Below are 17,944 nucleotides of genomic sequence, written 5' to 3' on the forward strand. Positions count from 1 at the left end.
CTTAGTCCATAAATCCACAAACCATTAGTCTATTCATGTAAAAAATCTATTATGGGTTTCCATTAATCAAAAACAAATTTATTGACTTTTTTCTAATCAGTGAATTAAGTTTTGCCATCATTGCAAATTCCAGCACCTTTGTCAGCCATTCCTCCGTTGTAGGTAGGGTCAATCTCTTCCAATTTTGTGCATATAATAGTCTTGCTGCTGTAATCATATATAAGAGCAGAGTTCTGACACTTTTTTTTCCAACTTCTACTTCCAAGCACATAATACACATTTCATTTTCCTTGGCAACCTACCTCACACCTCATGCGACTCTGTTCAACAAACCCCAACTCACCCCTGCCCCTCAAGGGAAAAGATGTCATGATTCTGGCAATGGGGAAACAGAAGTTTCAGCATTTAAAAGAACAAAAGAGGGGAGGGGGGTTAACCAGTTCATGTAGGAAGGTGAGGAGAAAAGGGTGTCAACAGCATATGGGGCAATCCAGAATAGAAGGAAAAGTTTTTAAGATGGCCTGAAACTACAGTGTGACAATATGGCTGGAATTATTTCTTCAGGTTAGAAATACTTGGGGATAAAGGTAGGGTAAAATGGGAGCTAGCTTTGCTTTACACACTCGCTTGTGTAAAGTAAGTGAGTAAGATGGCCTAAATGTGTAGAGATTCAAAGGGGGGAAATCAACTCATAAAAGAAAAGGCCCAAAGCTCTGTTTCATTACATTTATCCAGCCACAAGTTGACCAGAGTCAAGTATTAATTCACACTGACCTAGTCCCTTCATAAGATACATTTCTGTTCCCTGAAAAAAAAACCATTGAGACCAGAATAGATTGCATCCATTCAGAAGTTAGATTTTTAATTTCATCTCCTTATTCTGTATCTGACTCTTCATCACTCTCCATATCTGAATGTTCAACTTTCAGTGTCCCATCCTCATTCCACTTCTCTTCTTCACAGGCCAGCAATTTCTTAAAAACTTCATACTCCTCAATTGAAGAACAGGCTATTTTGGTCACAAAGTCAGTTTCAGAAGCTCTGATTAGGGTTTTCAGTTTGGGGTTCACAATCTGGGTCTGTCCTTTCTTATCAGGTGTTTGATAGCGTCCCAAGCGCTCTAAGAAGATGCACCGATTCTTGATCTCATCCAGTGATGTTTGGAAGAAGCCAGCGTTCACTATTTCTCTCTGTTTAATTCCCATCCTGAAATAGGCAAACTAAAGAGAAGGGTGGGAGACTTTGAACATATAATCCTTTACACAGAAAGAATTAGTTCTTGTTACAGCTATTGTCAATCATTCTGTGCGGAGACCACAATTCAATACAAAATTAGGCATCTGGATTTTTATTAGGGGGAATATGGCCCAAGTATTGCCCTGAGAAGGGACAGAGGCATTCTGAGTTCTGCTTCAAGCCTTTATCTATCTCATCAACTTGAGGTCAAGTCAAAAACGTTTTTGGTTCACATTTCAATACAAGGATTTACATAGCTTTTACAGAGGAGAAGCAGCAATTATAGTAATCAGCCAACCAGATACATTGAAAACTTTAGAGTCACATATCATAATATACTGTTCACCACCACTATCACCCACTAGTCCAAAAATGAAGTGCTCTGAAAACATTCTACAGAGACAACAACAGAGCTAAGATTAAAATCTAAACAGCACAAGCCATGGTAAAGAGGGTAAAAGATAAGACCACTATTTGTATTGTAATAAATTCAAATTAAACCCTATTAGATGACAGGAAGTTCAAAGGGCCCATTTACTTGGATCCAAACTAGACGTTTTTGCAGGATGGCAATAAGCAAAGGGATTATTAAGTATGAATGCTAAATTATTTTCAGTACTATATGGACAGTATCAGTATTTGGAAGAATAAAACCTCTGTAAAGGCAAAGTCAAGTTACACAAAGATAGAAATTATTTGGCAACCCAGTTAAAACATATTTAACCTGCATATAAAGTGTGTAGGGGTGAAATACTGGAATTTTAGGCATTAGAGTCATTGATGCAGCAAATGCCACTGATTTATTTTGTGGCTTTGAATTACACTATAGGAAAGCTTATTATACTTATCTGTTAGCAAAAAATTAATCTTAAAACATTATGCAAGATAACAATATCCCCTGCTCCAGACTTACCTGGAATTTGTATTCTAGATCATCTACCTCTTCTAGCAGGACATTTGGGCATGTTTGTAGAATTTTTGATACCTGCTCAACTGTGAAGAGGCATTTTTTATTGAGTAAATCCTTCAGGGCCTCAATTCTGCTTTGAGGCAAGGTGAAGATGCTTGGACAGTGAATTGCTACATGTTCCAGACCACCTGTTAGAATGAGAGGAGAAAGACAGTAATACAGAGGCATGTGTACACCAGCTGTTTTTCCTGGGATATATAAGAAAACCAGGTGAAGCAATGCACTTCTCACCTTGGGCAATGCCCCTGATTAAAAGTCTGTTTAAGGCATAAACAACCCATGAACATTGTGGGAATATCTACCTTATTCCAAATTCGTAATTTATATTCCTGACAGTTTCAGGTGAATAGCCATGTTAATTGGCAATAGCAGAACAAAATTCAAGTCTAGTAACATGTTAAAGACCAACAAAAACATTTTGTGGCACTTATCCTACTGAGAAGCTTCAAAGGGCAATTAAAACACAAGACTGCTGAACTAGAGTTAATTAACAAGTTCAGGACAATGTCCCCTCTCAGTGCTGCATAGGGACATAGGATTCTTATCTCATTACAGATGCTAATGTCATGCATTTCTCACCTCAGTTGTAATGAAGCTGATTATGTTTTGCTTTGTACCTCTGCAATCCTGGCTCCAACTAGCCCTTCTTTGTAACACCTTTTGACCTGAATATGAGAGCTGATGGATCTTAATTCTCCTTTGTATCTGATGAAGTCAACTTTGATTCACAAAAGTGCGTATCCTGGAAATTGTTGTTGATCTTTAAGGTGCTTACTGGACTCAAATTTTATTTTCCAAATATGAAGTCTGGGAAAGATCCCCAGGAACACTGCCCATTTCAAGCAACTGATTGATGCATCTCCTTTTGAATAAATTACTTAGATGTAGGCACTTTAGACTATCATTTCACACATCTACCTTTTGTTTTCTATGCTTTAGTTCTTCTTTTTGTACACTCATGCATGTATATGTACTGCAAATACACAAAAAGCCATGTAGGAACAATGGTAAGATTGCGGGGCACATTAGGGACAATACAACATATATAGCACATAACAAATTTGGAGGGCTAAAACAAATCTGACATTCTCCATCCATGTCTAATACATATTTTATTGGGCAGCTGTCCTTAAAATCTGTAATTTATTTCAGTTATTTTGATCATTACCTAAATCTTTGTCTTTGGGTTTCATTTCCAGCAACAGGGAGGCAAACAGAAAGTCAAAGTCGAATTCTGCCTTCTAAAAGATCATAGGCTAGATTGTCAAAGCTGGGTTCCGCCTCCCTTTGAAACGCTACCTACATGTACGTAGTGTCTTGCCTTTGAAAATGATCAATGTGCAGACATTTCTATCAAACATAAAGCATCTGTGCTTCCTTTCATATCATGCATAACTTTATCTGTACCTTCTCCTTAGCATTAGGCTTATTTCAGAGAATACCAACAGAAAAGAAGTAATGATAATGCTTAAGAGTCCAAGCAAATTAGCTTCCCAAAACCACAGTGTGGCTAGTATGTGACACTAGTTCATAGACAAGTATGTGACACTAGTATGTGACACTAGTTCATAGACAAGTATGTGACACTAGTATGTGACACTAGTTCATAGACAAGTTCAGCACTTTAGTGTTTTTCAGTACCTTCCTTAAAGTTGAGTTTCCTCAGAAGATCTGCACGATCCTTTAGGCGTTTTGGTGACATTTTCAGCAGTTCAGTACTCTTCTGTAGGACCTTCAGTATAGAATCAGTGCTTAAACCCAGGAGGAGAAGTTCTGAAACTACAGCCAACCTAGTCTGAGAAGGTAGCCTGGGCTGCACACTGAACAACTGCTTTATTTGAGAATGACTGAATCCCATGTCCAAAAATGAATCAGCTACCTTCCCCAATTTCAAGTGGCTGATGTCGGTTGATCTCTGATGCTCTACAGAAGAGGTGAGAGTCTCCAGGGACTTGTGAGGACCATCGCTGCTATCTGGCTTGGAGCTACCAGGTGGCAAGCTTGTTCCAGTTTGTTGAGAACCGGTACCAATGAATCTGTATCCCAGGTGTTGAAGAGAAGAAGGTAAGGCAACTAGCAATGAATTCACGGAAGACCAGTGGATACTCTGATAAGCAAGGGAAGCAAAACTGTGCCTCCGTAAGACCTAGAGAGATAGACAAAATTAATTTTACAGAGATCTCAGACATAAGAATTACCAGTCTAAAGAGTCCTTTAAAAAACCCTGCAATTTTAAGAAGAGGACTTCAGTGGACTTAGAGAAAGGTGTAGCTTTCTCTAAGGATTAGGATTTCAGGATTCTACTGTGAATCCATCTCCCTGTCCCACAGAAGCATCTTACCACTTACTTCAAGTCCTCAAACTGATGGTATGTCAACTATCAAAAGACGAAGGTGATGGCCTTTGGCATGAGACCCCGAATTAGGAACTGGAGTATAAATGGCCAAAATCTTGAGCAGGTTACCCGCTATCGTTACCTTGGAATGACTATCCAAGCCTCAGGATCCAAGGTCGCGCATAGTCAGGCATCAGCATATGTGGGAGATAGATCTGCCCAAAGTATACTGAAGTTTTTCCGTACTTCGGGGGGATATTTTGTGCCGGCGGCTATAAAATTATTTAGGGCCAAATCACTAACTCAGATGCTATACGGGTCACTCCTTGGACCCCCAACTTCTTGTTTTGCACCTTTAGAGTTAGTTCAATCGAAATTTTTGAGAGCGGTCCTTCAAGTTCCTAAGTGTGTCTCCAATGCAATGGTTCGCCTGGAGACTGGCATGCAGAAAGTTGAAGCAAAGATCACCCTGCACTCCATCTTTCTATGGTTAAGGATAAATTTTAATCCTTGTGGTTTATTACCTCTAATCTTAACCGATGATTTCCAGTCTAAGTGGATGATTGCCACTAGGCAAAAAATTATGGCAATAGGATTTTCCCCTCAAGTGCTTCTCATGATGGGAAGCGATCAAGCAAGGCAATTGGTCAGGCAAAGGATCGATGATATCAAACGACAATCTGATTTACAGGGCACTCCTGCCTTTATAGCTCCTCCTAGCAGCAGATATATTTCTACACCTGCTTCCTATCTATCCATTCTGGAGGTAAACAAACTCAGGAGAGCGTTTACTTTGGCTAGATGTTCTGCCCTACCCTCTGCTGTTCTGGATGGCAGATTTAAGAAGATTCCTTGGAATGAGAGGCTATGTCCTTGTATACTTGGGGAGGTTGAAACCCAGGAACATGTGTTCCTGAGGTGCCCTTTCTTTAAGGAAGCCCGTATGAGACTTATAAATCCCTTTCTGGAAGGTATCTCAGAACATCCGGATAAGAACAAATTAGAGAAACTGCTGTCAAACTCAGATTTTACAACATTACACCAGATAGCGAAATTTTGTGCCCTGGTTGTTAAAGTCCATTAGAGTGTAGGCCTCCACTCCGGCTGCTTGTCTAGAACTATGCTGAATTTCTGGTTTTTATAAATTTTGAAAGATATTAGGAAATTATGTTTTTAAATTGTACATATTCATATGTTCCATGTTTTAATGGTCGTAAAATATGTATTTTAATTTTTATGATAAATGTATTGGCTAAGTGCTGTAATAAAGAAAGAAAAAAAAACTGATGGTATGGCTGGGTCAGTTATTCACATCCTGTTTGCAGTATAAAAACGTCAACCATGGAAATAAATCTGGTCATCCAAATTATTTACTTCCAAATCTGTAAACATTAAACTTGAAACCTTTAAGATCTATACAAGATGGTACCTAACTCCATTAAAGCTCTTTTATTGTAGAATTAATAAAGATCTCATTTCCTGCTGCCTGGGCTTTCAGTTTCACAGACCCCGTGCTGGAACAGTGCGGGGGCTGGAAAACTGACAGCCTGGGCAGCAGGAAAAGAGGCTGTCAGTTTCACAGCCCCCCACGCCAGTTCCAGCACGGGGTCTGTGAAATGACAGCCTCTTTTCCTGCTGTTCAGCTGAGAAAAGGTCGGAAGTTTGCGGTTCGTGGAATGCTACGAACCATGAATCACTTGGTTCGGGGGGTTTTGGTTCGTGCCCATGTCTAATCACAGAGCATCCTATTGAAGATTATGTTGTACCTAAGAAATATGTATACATTTATCTTTATTGATTGTTAACACCTGTAAAAATGTTCTTGACTCATTAATCTAGTTTAAAATATTTGGAATCTTGTTAACGTTGTATTATTGTTATGTTACTGTTCCCCCTCTTGGGGAACAATAATCCCAAGATGTTATTGTTCCTTCTTAGGGAACAATAACCTCCTTAACACGGTGAGGGGGGTTGAGTGTGTCAGTGAAGCTGAGAGCAACACCATCAGGAGCACAGGCTTGGTCAAAAGTCTAAACTCCTGGAAGAGTCACTCAAAGCAGAATGGTCAAAGCTGAGACACCAGACTAAGATGCATCCAACCCCTTTAGGAATCAATGGTCACATCAACAGAAGAGAAGTGAATATTCCAGTGGTAATGGGAGCAGAAGAATTCTTGAAGTTTAGCTACTGGGAAGCAGCAGTAGCGGAAGGTGAAACTGGTGGAGGATCTTTCACAGACAACAGCAGCGTCACTTCAACTAACCCTGGTTAGCATTGTGAATCAGAAGAAGGCAAAGGTAAACCATTTCTGCTAATCTCTTAACTTGAAAACCCTATGATGAAACAGTCCAAAATTAAAAAAAGATAGAGTGCTGGAAGACGGGACCCCCAGGTTGGATGGCATGCAACTGGCTACTGGGGAAGTGCCGAGGACAAGTACAAATAGCGCTGTTCTTAATGAAGGACTGGATTAAAGCCTAAAGGACATCCAGCTGCAGATGTGAATAGATGCAAAAGGAACCTCCAAAGCTGTGTAACACACATAATAGGAACATGGAACGAGAGAAGTATGCAGCCAGGTAAGCTAGAAATAGTAAATCAAGAAATGGAACATTTAAACATGGTAATCCTGGGTGTGAGTGAACTAATGTGGACTGATTCAGGACATTTTCAGTCAGAAAACCACAAATTGTTTTACTGCGGAAATGACAACTCAAAAGAAATTGTGTTGCCCTAACACAGAGGCAAGACATAGCACAAGCAGTCAAGAGCTACAATGCAAAGTCTGACTGAGTAATATTAATCAGATTTCAGGAAAGGCCTGTTAATATAACCATTCAAGTTTATGCCCCAACTACAGATGCTGAGGAAGAAGAAATTGAATTTACGCAAGTGCCCAAGATGAAATTAATCACACACCTAAACAAGATATGCTAATAATCATAGGTGACTGAAACACAAAAAGTAGGAAACAAAGCAGAATCAAACATTATGGGAAAAATTGGACTAGGATCACGAAATGAAGCAGGAGTGACTCATGGAATTTTATGAAGCCAACAACCTGTTCATTACTAATACATGCTTCAGACAACTGAAAAAATGATTGTACACATGGAAATCACCAGGTAACCAATACATGAACCAAATAATTGCATATTTGGAAGCAGAAGATGGAGAAGCTGTATTCTGTCTGCTAAAAGAAGACCAGGAGCTGAGTGTGATCCAGATCATGAATTGCTAATATCAAAAATTAGAATAAAGCTGAAGAGAAATACTAAAAGAATCATAGTGCTAAAATACCATCTGAAGAATTTAAAGTCCATGTAAGAAATAGATTTGCAATACTAAGTTTAATTGATCATGAACCAGAAGAACTATGAGCTGAAACCATAGATATTATCAAGGAAGAATATGCAAAGACTATTCCTGTAGCCAAAAGAAAGGAGAAGCCTAAATGGATGGATGAGAAAACTCTTAAAATTGCTAAAGACAAAGACAGAAAGCAAAAGCAAAAGATGACAGAAATGGAGTCAGAATTCTAAATGCAGCTTTTCAGCACTTTACACGCAGAGACAAAGAAATCTATTATAATAACCAGTGCAAAGAAATAGAAGAGAGCAACAAAAAAGGAAGAACAAGAGATCTGTTCCACAAGATCCGGAAAATTCAAGCCACGGCTTGGGATACTGAAAGATCAACAAGGAAACACAGTATCTGATCAGGACAAAATAAAGGAAAGAAGGAAAAAATACACTGAAGAACTATACAGAAGAGATGGAAGGATGGCAGATATTTTTGAAGAAGAGTCCTTTGATGAAGAACCAGAAATCTTAGAAAATGAAGTAAAAGCTGCACTGAAACAAAGCACCTGGAGTAGATGGAATACCAATAGAGCTATTTCAAGCTACAGAAATGGAGTCCATCAGAATCTTTACAAGAATCTGTTAACAAATATGGAAAACAAAACAATGGCCCACAGACTGGCAACACTCAGTCTACATTCCAATTCCAAAAAAAGGAGATGCCAAAGAGTGCAGCAACTATCGGACTATTGCGTTAATTTCTCATGCAAGCAAAGTGATGCTCAAAATTCTACAGCAGAGAATCTTACCATACATGGATCAAGAAATGCCAGATGTTGAAAGGTGGATTCAGTAAAGGAAAAGGCACTAGAGATCACATCCCAAATATATCAAAAAGAGTCCAGTAGCACCTTTAAGACTAACCAATTTTATTTTAGCATAAGCTTTCGAGAATCAAGTTCTCTTCGTCAGATGCCTGATATATATGATGGCTAATGGAATGCACCAGGGAATTTCAGAAGAAAATCAGTCTGTTTTTTATAGATTACAGCAAAGCTTTTGATTGTGTGGATCATGAAAAGCTATGGATAGTGTTAAAAGAAATGGGGGTGCCACAACATCTGATTGTTTTGATGTGCAACCTGTACTCTGGACAAGAGGCTACAGTTAGGACAGAATGTGGGGAAACAGAATGGTTTACAATTGGCAAGGGTGTCAGACAAGAATGCATATTATCTCCCTACCCGTTCAACCATTATGCAGAGCACATCATAAGGAAAGCTGGATTAGATCTAGAAGAAGCTGGAGTAAAAATTGTTGGAAGGAACATTAACAATTTGAGATATGCAGATGACACCACGTTACTGGCGGGTAATAGTGAAGACTTGAAACAACTATTGATTATGGTTAAAGGAGAAAGTATCAAAGCAGGATTACATCTGAACATCAAGAAGACAAAAGTAATGACTACTGAGTTACACAATCTCAAAGCTGACAATGAGGAAATTGAAATTGTCCAAGATTTTCTATTCCTTGGCTCAGTCATCAACCAACAGGGAGTCTGCAATGAGGAAATCAGAAGGAGTTTGAGACCTGGAAGAGCAGCTGTGAGGGAGCTAGATAAGATCCTTAAAGATAAAGATGTCTCTCTGGGGACCAAGAACAAGATAATCCAAACAGGCATTCCCCATTACTATGTATAGATGTGAACAGGGGTCATTTCCTAGAAAAAGAACTCCAGGAACTTATTCGCATATGCCAGACCCCCTGACGTCACCGGAAGTGTGTCATAAGGCAACATCCACCCCTCAGGCCCCTTTCAGCAAAAGTCTCCAGGTATTTCTTTAAAGGAAAATTAACTCAAAGCAGCCTACCCTCCTCTGGAGAGCCAGCCCTGCTTGCAGCCACTCACTCACTCTCTCAAGTCACAAATGAAAATAAAGCAGCATGAATTCCAACCAGCTTGCGTTAGTTTGGAGCTCAGCACCACTTGGCTTGCACTCACTCACTCATTTTCTCTGCCCGCCCCAGTCACAAATGAAACTAAAGGAACAGAGCAGAATGAATGCAAGCACCTTGCCTTCCTTTGGAGTTCAGCACTACTCAGCATTCACTCTTTTTCTCTCTCCATTCCCCCCCTGCCCAGTCAGAAATGAACATAAAAGAGCAGAGCAGAATGAATGCAAGCACTTTGCCTTCCTTTGCAGCCCAGCAGCACTCGGCATTCATGCTTTTTCTCTCTTCCCGCCCGCCCCCCCCCCAAACAAATGACCATAAAAGAGCAGAGCAGAATGAATGCAAGCACTTTTGCAGCCCAGCAGCACTCGGCATTCACTCCCACGAAAGGGAATCACGTGGGCGGGGCCAAAGCCCACGTGACCTCTTTTTAGAGGTTCCAGAACGCTGTTCCTGTGAGTTCCGGCTCCAAATGAGCCCTGGATGTGAAACTTGAACAGTGAAGAAAGCTGACAGGAAGAAAATTGATTCATTTGAAATGTGATGCTGGAGGAAAGTTTTGCAGATACCATGGACGGCCAAAAAAGACAAATAAGTAGGTACTAGATCAAATCAAGCCTGAATTCTCCCTAGAAGCTAAAATGACAAAACTGAGGCTATTGTACTTTGGTCACATTATAAGAAGACAAGATTCTCTGGAAAAGTCAATAATGCTAGGAATAGAAGTCGGTAGGAAAAGAGGAAGACCTTGATTCAATAAAAGAAGCGACGTCCTCCAGTTTGCAAGATCTGAGCAAGTCTGCTAACGATAGGACATTTTTGAAGTCTTTCATTCATAGGGTCGCCATAGTTGGAGGCGACTAGACAGCACATCACACACACACACACACACACACACGTTATTGTTATATTAAAAAAATCAGAAAAGTTATAAAAATGTCAACCAAATTAGGACACCATTGTGTTTCATACTATGCAGATAAAGTGATACCCTTTACCTTGGTAATATGTTTCATGCAAACCATGCTGTAAGTGCTATGTTAGTAGAGTATGAGAATACATTTAAAAGGTTAAAAGAACAAAAAAAGATGGGGGAGAGAAAAATCCCAGGATTTATTTTAATCTTGGAAACCAGAATGACATACATAACTGGTCCCATGTCTGCTTTATAATATCAGGTATTATTAGGATTTCCAGGTCCTCTTACCCTCCTAGTGGGAGGACCTGGCACTCATCTTTTTAAACTCCCCAAACAGGTTGTTTGGGGCCCAAATCAGTCCCTTGCAAAGCACGGGAGCACTCCCAGGCCCTGCACATTGATGTTACTCCCAGAAGTGATGTCATCGTGTCGCCCCACAAGCACACCTTGGAGGCCTGTTTCCGTGTCTTTCCCACCCACCCACCCCCTGCAGCCAGGTGAGTGGTGGCGAGGGGCAGATGGTGGGAGCAGGTGGTCCCTAGATATTACACTACTGCTCTGACACACACATTTCTATATCATATCACATTTTGTTGTTATTCTGAAAAAAAAGTGGCAGCTTTAAAGCAGTACTTGCCATCCCATGCTCTATTATCTTCTAGCACACGCTCAAAATCACTGTGGAGATTAAGTTAACCTTATAACTACCGAGGGCTAATGCCATAGGGTCCACTCTCTAGAGCTGCCTTTTTCTAGGCTGGAGATCAGCTGTAATTCCAGGAGAACTCCAGCCCTGCCTAGGGATTGGCAACCCTAAGCTGCAGTGCCAACGGAAGACATAGGAAGGAGGTGCCTTGCTGGCCAACAAGATGAAGGTGGGTTCTGCCGGGCCCCTTGTTGCCGCAACGCCAGCCTCTTCCTCTCAGGCAGGGTCGGGGTAGCCATTCAACAGGATTGGTGGGACTGGAGCCCACCCTATTCTCGCGGAACCAGGCACTGGCCCGGTCATGGCATCGCTAGAGAGGAGAACGGACACAGCAACGTCCAGCTTTGACCGGTTTGGTCTGCAGAGAACTACGGCCACGACGGCCGCAGCTTCGCCCTGCAATGTTCCAACCTTTCTCCCAATTCGTGTTTATGGGGTGCAAATTGAAAGCCAATACAGAGACAGGACGCAGTAGCTGGCTTGAAGCGAAGAAACCGCGCGAGCGTTTTGCGACCCACCATTCTGGTCGGGGAACCCAGCCAGAGCGTTCAGAACTTCTTCAGAGCAGCAGCGAGCGCAGCTCGGCAACACACGCCGCTGCCGCCGAGCTCTCCAGCAACCGGGCCCAAAATCTGAAGGGATGAACTCGCTCACCCCGTTCCCCCTCTACTATCACGCCGCTGCTCTTTCCCTTGTGGCCGGCAAATGCCGCTTCCCGTTCCTTTATCCTTCCCATCCCTCTGGTTAAGTTTATCGTCCGTGAGACTCTCACCTGCCCACAGAGCCGTCGGACCTCGGAGCCACGCATGCCTCGGAATTCCCTGCCTCCCAGGCTTCTAAAGACGAAGGTGTTTGCGCGAACACTCTCCCCCCGGAAACTGAATCTGAAGGGAACGTTCCACTAGGTGGCTCGGCGGCCGCCTTCCGGAAAGCTTTCGAATGGCAAAGGTACCCTGGTGGAAATTGTGGGTTGGCGATTGTTTATGTAAGGATCTAGGTTTGAGGGTTTATTCTTTCCTAGAGCCTAAGACATCGCACACTAACAGGCTTCCAATTAAATACTTAGTGTGTGCGCATAAAAATCTGTAACGGACATTCATACCACTCGTATTGGTATTTGCAACGGAGCCTACTCTGCAAGTACACACATCAAGATTTGGTCTTTGCCTCAGGCCACATAAATGCGTACTTGAAGGCAAACGGGGGTTTGCTATGTTTGAAGCAAGCAATTATTAGAAGGGTTGCCACCTCCAGTCAGGGCCTTGAGGTCTCCCAGAATTGCAACTGATCTCTAGAGAGCCTAGCGAAAACGGCTTCTTAGAAGAGCAGGCATTATAACCTACTCCCCTATCCAAACACCACCGCCAAATCTCCAGAAATTTCCAAACTCGGAGTTGGCAACCGTTATTTCTTAGTCATCCTTTGTTACAATGAACGCCTCTGGGGACTAAAAGCTGTTAGAATCATAGAATCAGAGTTGGAAGGGGCCATACAGACCATCTAGTCCAACCCCCTGCCCAGTTCAGGATCAGCCTAAAGCATCTCTGACAAGATGCTTTTCTCCCCAGTTTTGATCAGGCATCTGACGAAGAGAACTTGATTCTCGAAAGCTTATGCTATAATAAAATTGGTTAGTCTTAAAGGTGCTACTGGACTCTTTTTGATTTTGCTACTACAGACTAACACGGCTAACTCCTCTGGATCTCTGACAAGATAGTTACTTTGAAATGAGACTTACTAATGAGTAGACCCACTTAAGATTGCTCTCTGTTGTCTAGATACCATCTAATAGGGTAATGCAAAACCTAAATAGGTTTTAGGTTGTAAGTCTGCTGCCTGGTTCCCCTGCAAGGCAGGAAAGCATTATTGTTTGTAACAGAGGTACTCATTCCTCAGATCATGGATAACCACATTTGCAATTTTCATCAAAAAATAAAAACCACATTACCATCGTTTTTTAAAACTTTTGATGTTGGGTGTAATTCCTTGTTTGTAATGCATCCTGGACTACATTGTCAAAGTGCAGACTACAAATGAAGTAGCTCATGTTCAGAGCTTTCCTTTGTAAGTTCAGACATGGAGAGACTGTCAAGCTAGAAACGCAGTCATACTTTTTCCTTAGGAAATATGCACAAGATTCTAGAAAACTTATTTGCAATATGCAATGTTTTTCTTAGTTGAATTTTTAATGAAGTACAAAAAGTGTTTATTTGCAGTAACAGTTACATTGGATAAAAACTGGGTGTGTGTCCAGTTACACTGGATAAAAATCTCATGCTGTCATGTCAGAATCAGGTACTTCCGATGCAGGGAAAACCTTGTCATTTTCCTGTTGCTGTCACAGCTACCAATACAGTGCAGTAGCAACAGTGCTTCATACCGCAGGTTTCCCTGCATTTACACCAGGCCCCTGCCAGCAGCCGTTCCCACCACCACCACAATCATTTTCAGGGTTTTTAAAAAAAATAATGGTAAAAGCATAATAGCAATCTGTCAGGTTATCTGAATTACCTTTAAAAAAAAAAAGTCAGGTTATCTGAATTACCTTTAAAAAAGGGGGGGGGGTTAGCCCCTTCCTTTGAAGATATACTTTCTCATTATCATCTCCACAAGTAAAGGAGCAAGACTTTTTTTTTTAAAAAAGCAAGAAATTCAGAGAACCCAAGAGTTCTAACAATATTCAGTTGCTGATTTGAAAAACAAGCCCTCTGGTGGCAAGAGGAAATGGGAGCAGTGGGTAACTGGGGTAAGGAAAATAGTGCTGATGTGGGTGGGTCAAGAACCAGACTTTGGTGTCCACATGGGCACCACCCTGGCTTTGCTGTGATCTTCTCTAAAACTTCACAGCAAAGCATGTTTGGGGAAAGATTGAAGGAAAGATGGGGAAAACCAAGAGGTACATAGAAGCACCATGATGATGTGGAGGATCGGAGGGAGGAGGTGCTGCTCCCCAATAGCATCCAAGTTGGGACAAACAGCCCATCTTTATGTGACCTCAGTAAACTTTTAGTTACTACTCACAAAAGCTCTTATTTTACAGCATTAATAATGATCAGCATCATAGCCTTTTGTAAAAAATCAAAGGCTTGTTTGCTTAGCTGGGGAACTCAGGAACAGAGCATAATGCTAGAAAAGCTGTTTCCATGGCTGCTCATTTTCAAGATATCATAACTTTGATTAAAAGATTATTTCTCATCCCTATCCACATAGTAACTGCTTCCTGCTAGTGAGTTCACTTGGGGCATGGGCCTGAAGAGGACATTCTGTTGACCTTTATGTAAGCTATCTATAATCAGTACTGGAAGACTAATCATAAAACAAAAGCTCTATATTCTTGCTGAAGAATTACAACAGAAAGGAATGGCAAAGGTGCAGTGCTGGTTTGTGGCCAACAGGACACAGGAGTGGAATTCCTGCTGTTGAAGACAGGAGCTTAAAGAACTTGTCAGCAGCACTCTGTTCATCTGCACCTCTGTCACAGCACGCTGGTGAGCCTGCCAGTGAAATGAATAGCATTACACACATACTCAATATGCTCACACAAATATTAAGATACCAAAATTTATTGTGTTAACTTGAGAAGTGATAGAACACAATTAAAGATGGAAGTCACAGCAATCAAAAACATACTAAATGTTCTCTCGTGCTTCAAAATTCAAGACATGAGGCTTGCACAACCACATTTCAATCAGTCAAGATGGAGCAGTGCCAAGGAAGACTCTCTGGTTACTTCATTTATAACTGGCCTTAATATTTCTTGGAACCCATTTTAGAATTCCAGACAAGCGAGGTTCCCGTTAGTAAAGGTACGCATGTACCCTAAAAATGAGTATCAAGATAGATAAATACATCTTTAGGGGCAGAGTATTTTAGATTACTGGCTTGGAGATGCCTACTTGTGTGTGCAGCAGAAGATTAAAAGAGGCTTTATGAAGTACTTCGTCTGTTCTCTATCACTTGATTGGTTCAAGACCAGGAAGCTTCAAGACCACAGAAAGGAAGTCACTATAGACAGTACAGAACTGGCAACATGCTCCACAGAAGCAACTTCTAAATTGGTGTTTAATAAAAAGTTAGAAAGCTTATTCTGTAAAGAGTAATGTGAAAGAGTTTTATTAATAAAACTCATGCTTCCTGAATTAGAGCCAAATACAAGTAAAGCAGCTCTATTCAAAGAATGCATCTAACAGATCATCCAAAAATAGGGAAAGTACCAAAAATGATTGTGTGTTGTGCAGGCATCTAGTTTACTTGAAAAACAGTACTCTGTTCCCAAAAAACTTTAAAATAAAATTATAAAATGAACTTTGACAATGCTTTGTGGCTTGTATAAAAAACGCAGAATACTCTCATGAAGATCAGCAGTTCACAAATCATCCCCAGGGTCAACATAACATTTGGGTATTTTTTTTAAAAATACCTAATTTTAGGTGGGTTTTTTTAAAAAGAAAAAGGAATGGAAAGGATGTTCTAGATGTGAGCCTTCTGAGGCCTGCTTCCTTCAACAGAATCAGGACCTTAACAACCAAATCACAGAAATGTCTGACCAGAGTTCTTTGCTATTTTGAAATGCAGTAAACTAAACTACAGTAAATGTAGACAATCTGTCTTTTCTCTTTACTTGCAGAAAACCTTTGCCATCACACTCGGATCTATCAGCTACAGTTTTACCTCCAACATGAGGAGCAAAGTTCTCAAGCGGGATCATCCAAAAGCCCCAAGCATGGGAGTGTTCTAGACTCTAGCTGAATCCTCTAATTGGTTTTGAATGGTAAAGAATCTCCAACTGGTAGGATGAGCAAGTTAGGATAGCCACTGGAAATACTTTGCAAGAAAAGGCCTGAAGCAAGCTGACAGACCATTTACATGTTATTAAGTCACATTATCAAGTATTTCAGACAGGATGCATACCCAACCATCATCTGTTAAGGAGAAGAAACAGGAGGTACCTAGCTGCCTTTTTAAAAAACCCTTGCTACACATAACAGTAGAGGTAGAATGGCCTGAAGTAAAAAAAAAAAACCGGCCCCGTCAGAGCATCTCTGGACAACATAGGCTTTAGTCTTGCTTATTAACAACAATGAAAGGAACATTTATGCAGAATAAGCTTACTGGTAATGCATTGCATGGTAGTGAGAGTGGCCCATCGCATCCCCAGGCCTGCCATATTTCCATGCTCAAGTGCTTCTTTTCATATTTGTGTCCATATATACAACACTCCAAATTGCTTGGTCAGCACCCTAGTTTTGTGTGCATACATGCGGAGATGTTGAAACATGTTGATATATTGAGCCAGCACAGGTCAGCAGCCATATACAGCCACTGTGCTAATGAGATGCCCAAGGATACACAGCCAGTAGGCTCAGAAGTGGGACAGGCACTCACAGCAGACAGGGTGAATGGCTACAATCCCAGCCATTCTCTGCCTGCAGCTGGTAAATTTGTCAGAATTGGCACAATACAGATATGTGCATCTTCTTGGTATTTTTTGTTAAGATCCCAAGGAAGATATAGGAGATGTTCTTCAGCAAAAGTTAAATGTCCAGAGTACAGATTTCAGTAGTTTCGACAATAAACAGAAGTTGATGGCTCTTGATCAGTCGCAGCGGTAGTGCTTTCTGGCTGGGGTTCCACCAGCCTGTGCGCACTGGGATCATCATTTGCGCTCTGCTCACTATCCAGGCTTGGAGTTGTCCAGGTGCCATCATAACTGCAGGCAGTGGGATGAATTTTGAAGCGGATGCCTTCTAAGTAGTAAAAAAAAAAGGAAAGCATATTAAAAAGCCACAGTGCAACAACCACTGCATACATAAACAGGTACAGTTCAGACTCAATCTGCAGATCCATTTCAGAACAAGCAACTATCCCATCCATTTGTTGTCCAAGCCAACAAACAAAGCAATGCCTACAAGAGAGCTAAGTAGCAGTTCCAAGAGCCCTGTTTCCTACCTGGCTTGGCAGAAGCATATACTTCTTCCCAGGTGTAATTAGCTAAATTCACAGGTTGTGTTACCCAAGTATCCTTCATTAACATTTCTAGAGTTGTGCGGTCCTCTGGAAAAGGATATAGGAGTCCAGACAAGAGGTTCATCAGGTCTGAAGAACAAGGAGAAGCAAGATCAGTAACTTGTACTACCATCTCCACGTTGCCTTTTAATTATCTTAGTTATGCTAAACACGGCTGATGCAAGTTCAGCAGCCTAAGGAAATCTAAACTCGGCATGCACATACTGCAATTTAAAACAGCATTCAATAGTAGGGGTGTGTGCTTCGGGTTTCCAATTCAGATAAAACACTCGAATCAGACCCAATTTGTAAAGGTTCAGGATTCTTGAACCTGGGCCAGCATGCTGGCCCCAATTCGGAAACCCTAAATCAAAGCTTTCCCGAAGCATTCGGGTTGCTTTGGGAAGCTTCAGAGCCAAAGGGCCCTTTCCCTGCCTTGGCAAGCGGGAGGTCCCTTTAAACTATCAGCTGGCAGGTGGAGGGATCCCCCCACCTGACAGCTGAACTTTAAAGG

The 17,944-nt window shown here is 41.3% G+C and overlaps 2 protein-coding genes across 2 annotated transcripts in view; both read right to left on the minus strand.

The window, feature by feature from the left end:
• Nucleotides 1-832: 832 nt before the first annotated feature.
• MTERF4 (mitochondrial transcription termination factor 4) lies at nt 833-12,265 on the minus strand. Its single transcript, XM_054983316.1, has 4 exons — nt 12,197-12,265; nt 3,848-4,352; nt 2,150-2,334; nt 833-1,220 (listed from the first exon to the last, which is right to left on the minus strand). The coding sequence occupies exons 1-4, from the start codon at nt 12,230-12,232 to the stop codon at nt 876-878; spliced, it is 1,071 nt and encodes a 356-aa protein (XP_054839291.1). The 5' UTR covers nt 12,233-12,265; the 3' UTR covers nt 833-875.
• A 2,712-nt stretch (nt 12,266-14,977) lies between these two features.
• PASK (PAS domain containing serine/threonine kinase) overlaps nt 14,978-17,944 on the minus strand; it is a 51,113-nt gene continuing 48,146 nt past the window's right edge. Inside the window, exons 18-19 of the mRNA XM_054983813.1 lie at nt 17,374-17,520; nt 14,978-17,171 (exon numbers count right to left, since the gene is read on the minus strand). Coding sequence (XP_054839788.1) covers nt 16,981-17,171; nt 17,374-17,520 — 338 coding nt within the window. The 3' untranslated portion in view covers nt 14,978-16,980. The remainder of the gene's footprint in view (nt 17,172-17,373; nt 17,521-17,944) is intronic.

The sequence above is a fragment of the Eublepharis macularius genome, chromosome 6 (assembly GCF_028583425.1).
Source record: "Eublepharis macularius isolate TG4126 chromosome 6, MPM_Emac_v1.0, whole genome shotgun sequence".
NCBI lineage: Eukaryota > Metazoa > Chordata > Lepidosauria > Squamata > Eublepharidae > Eublepharis > Eublepharis macularius.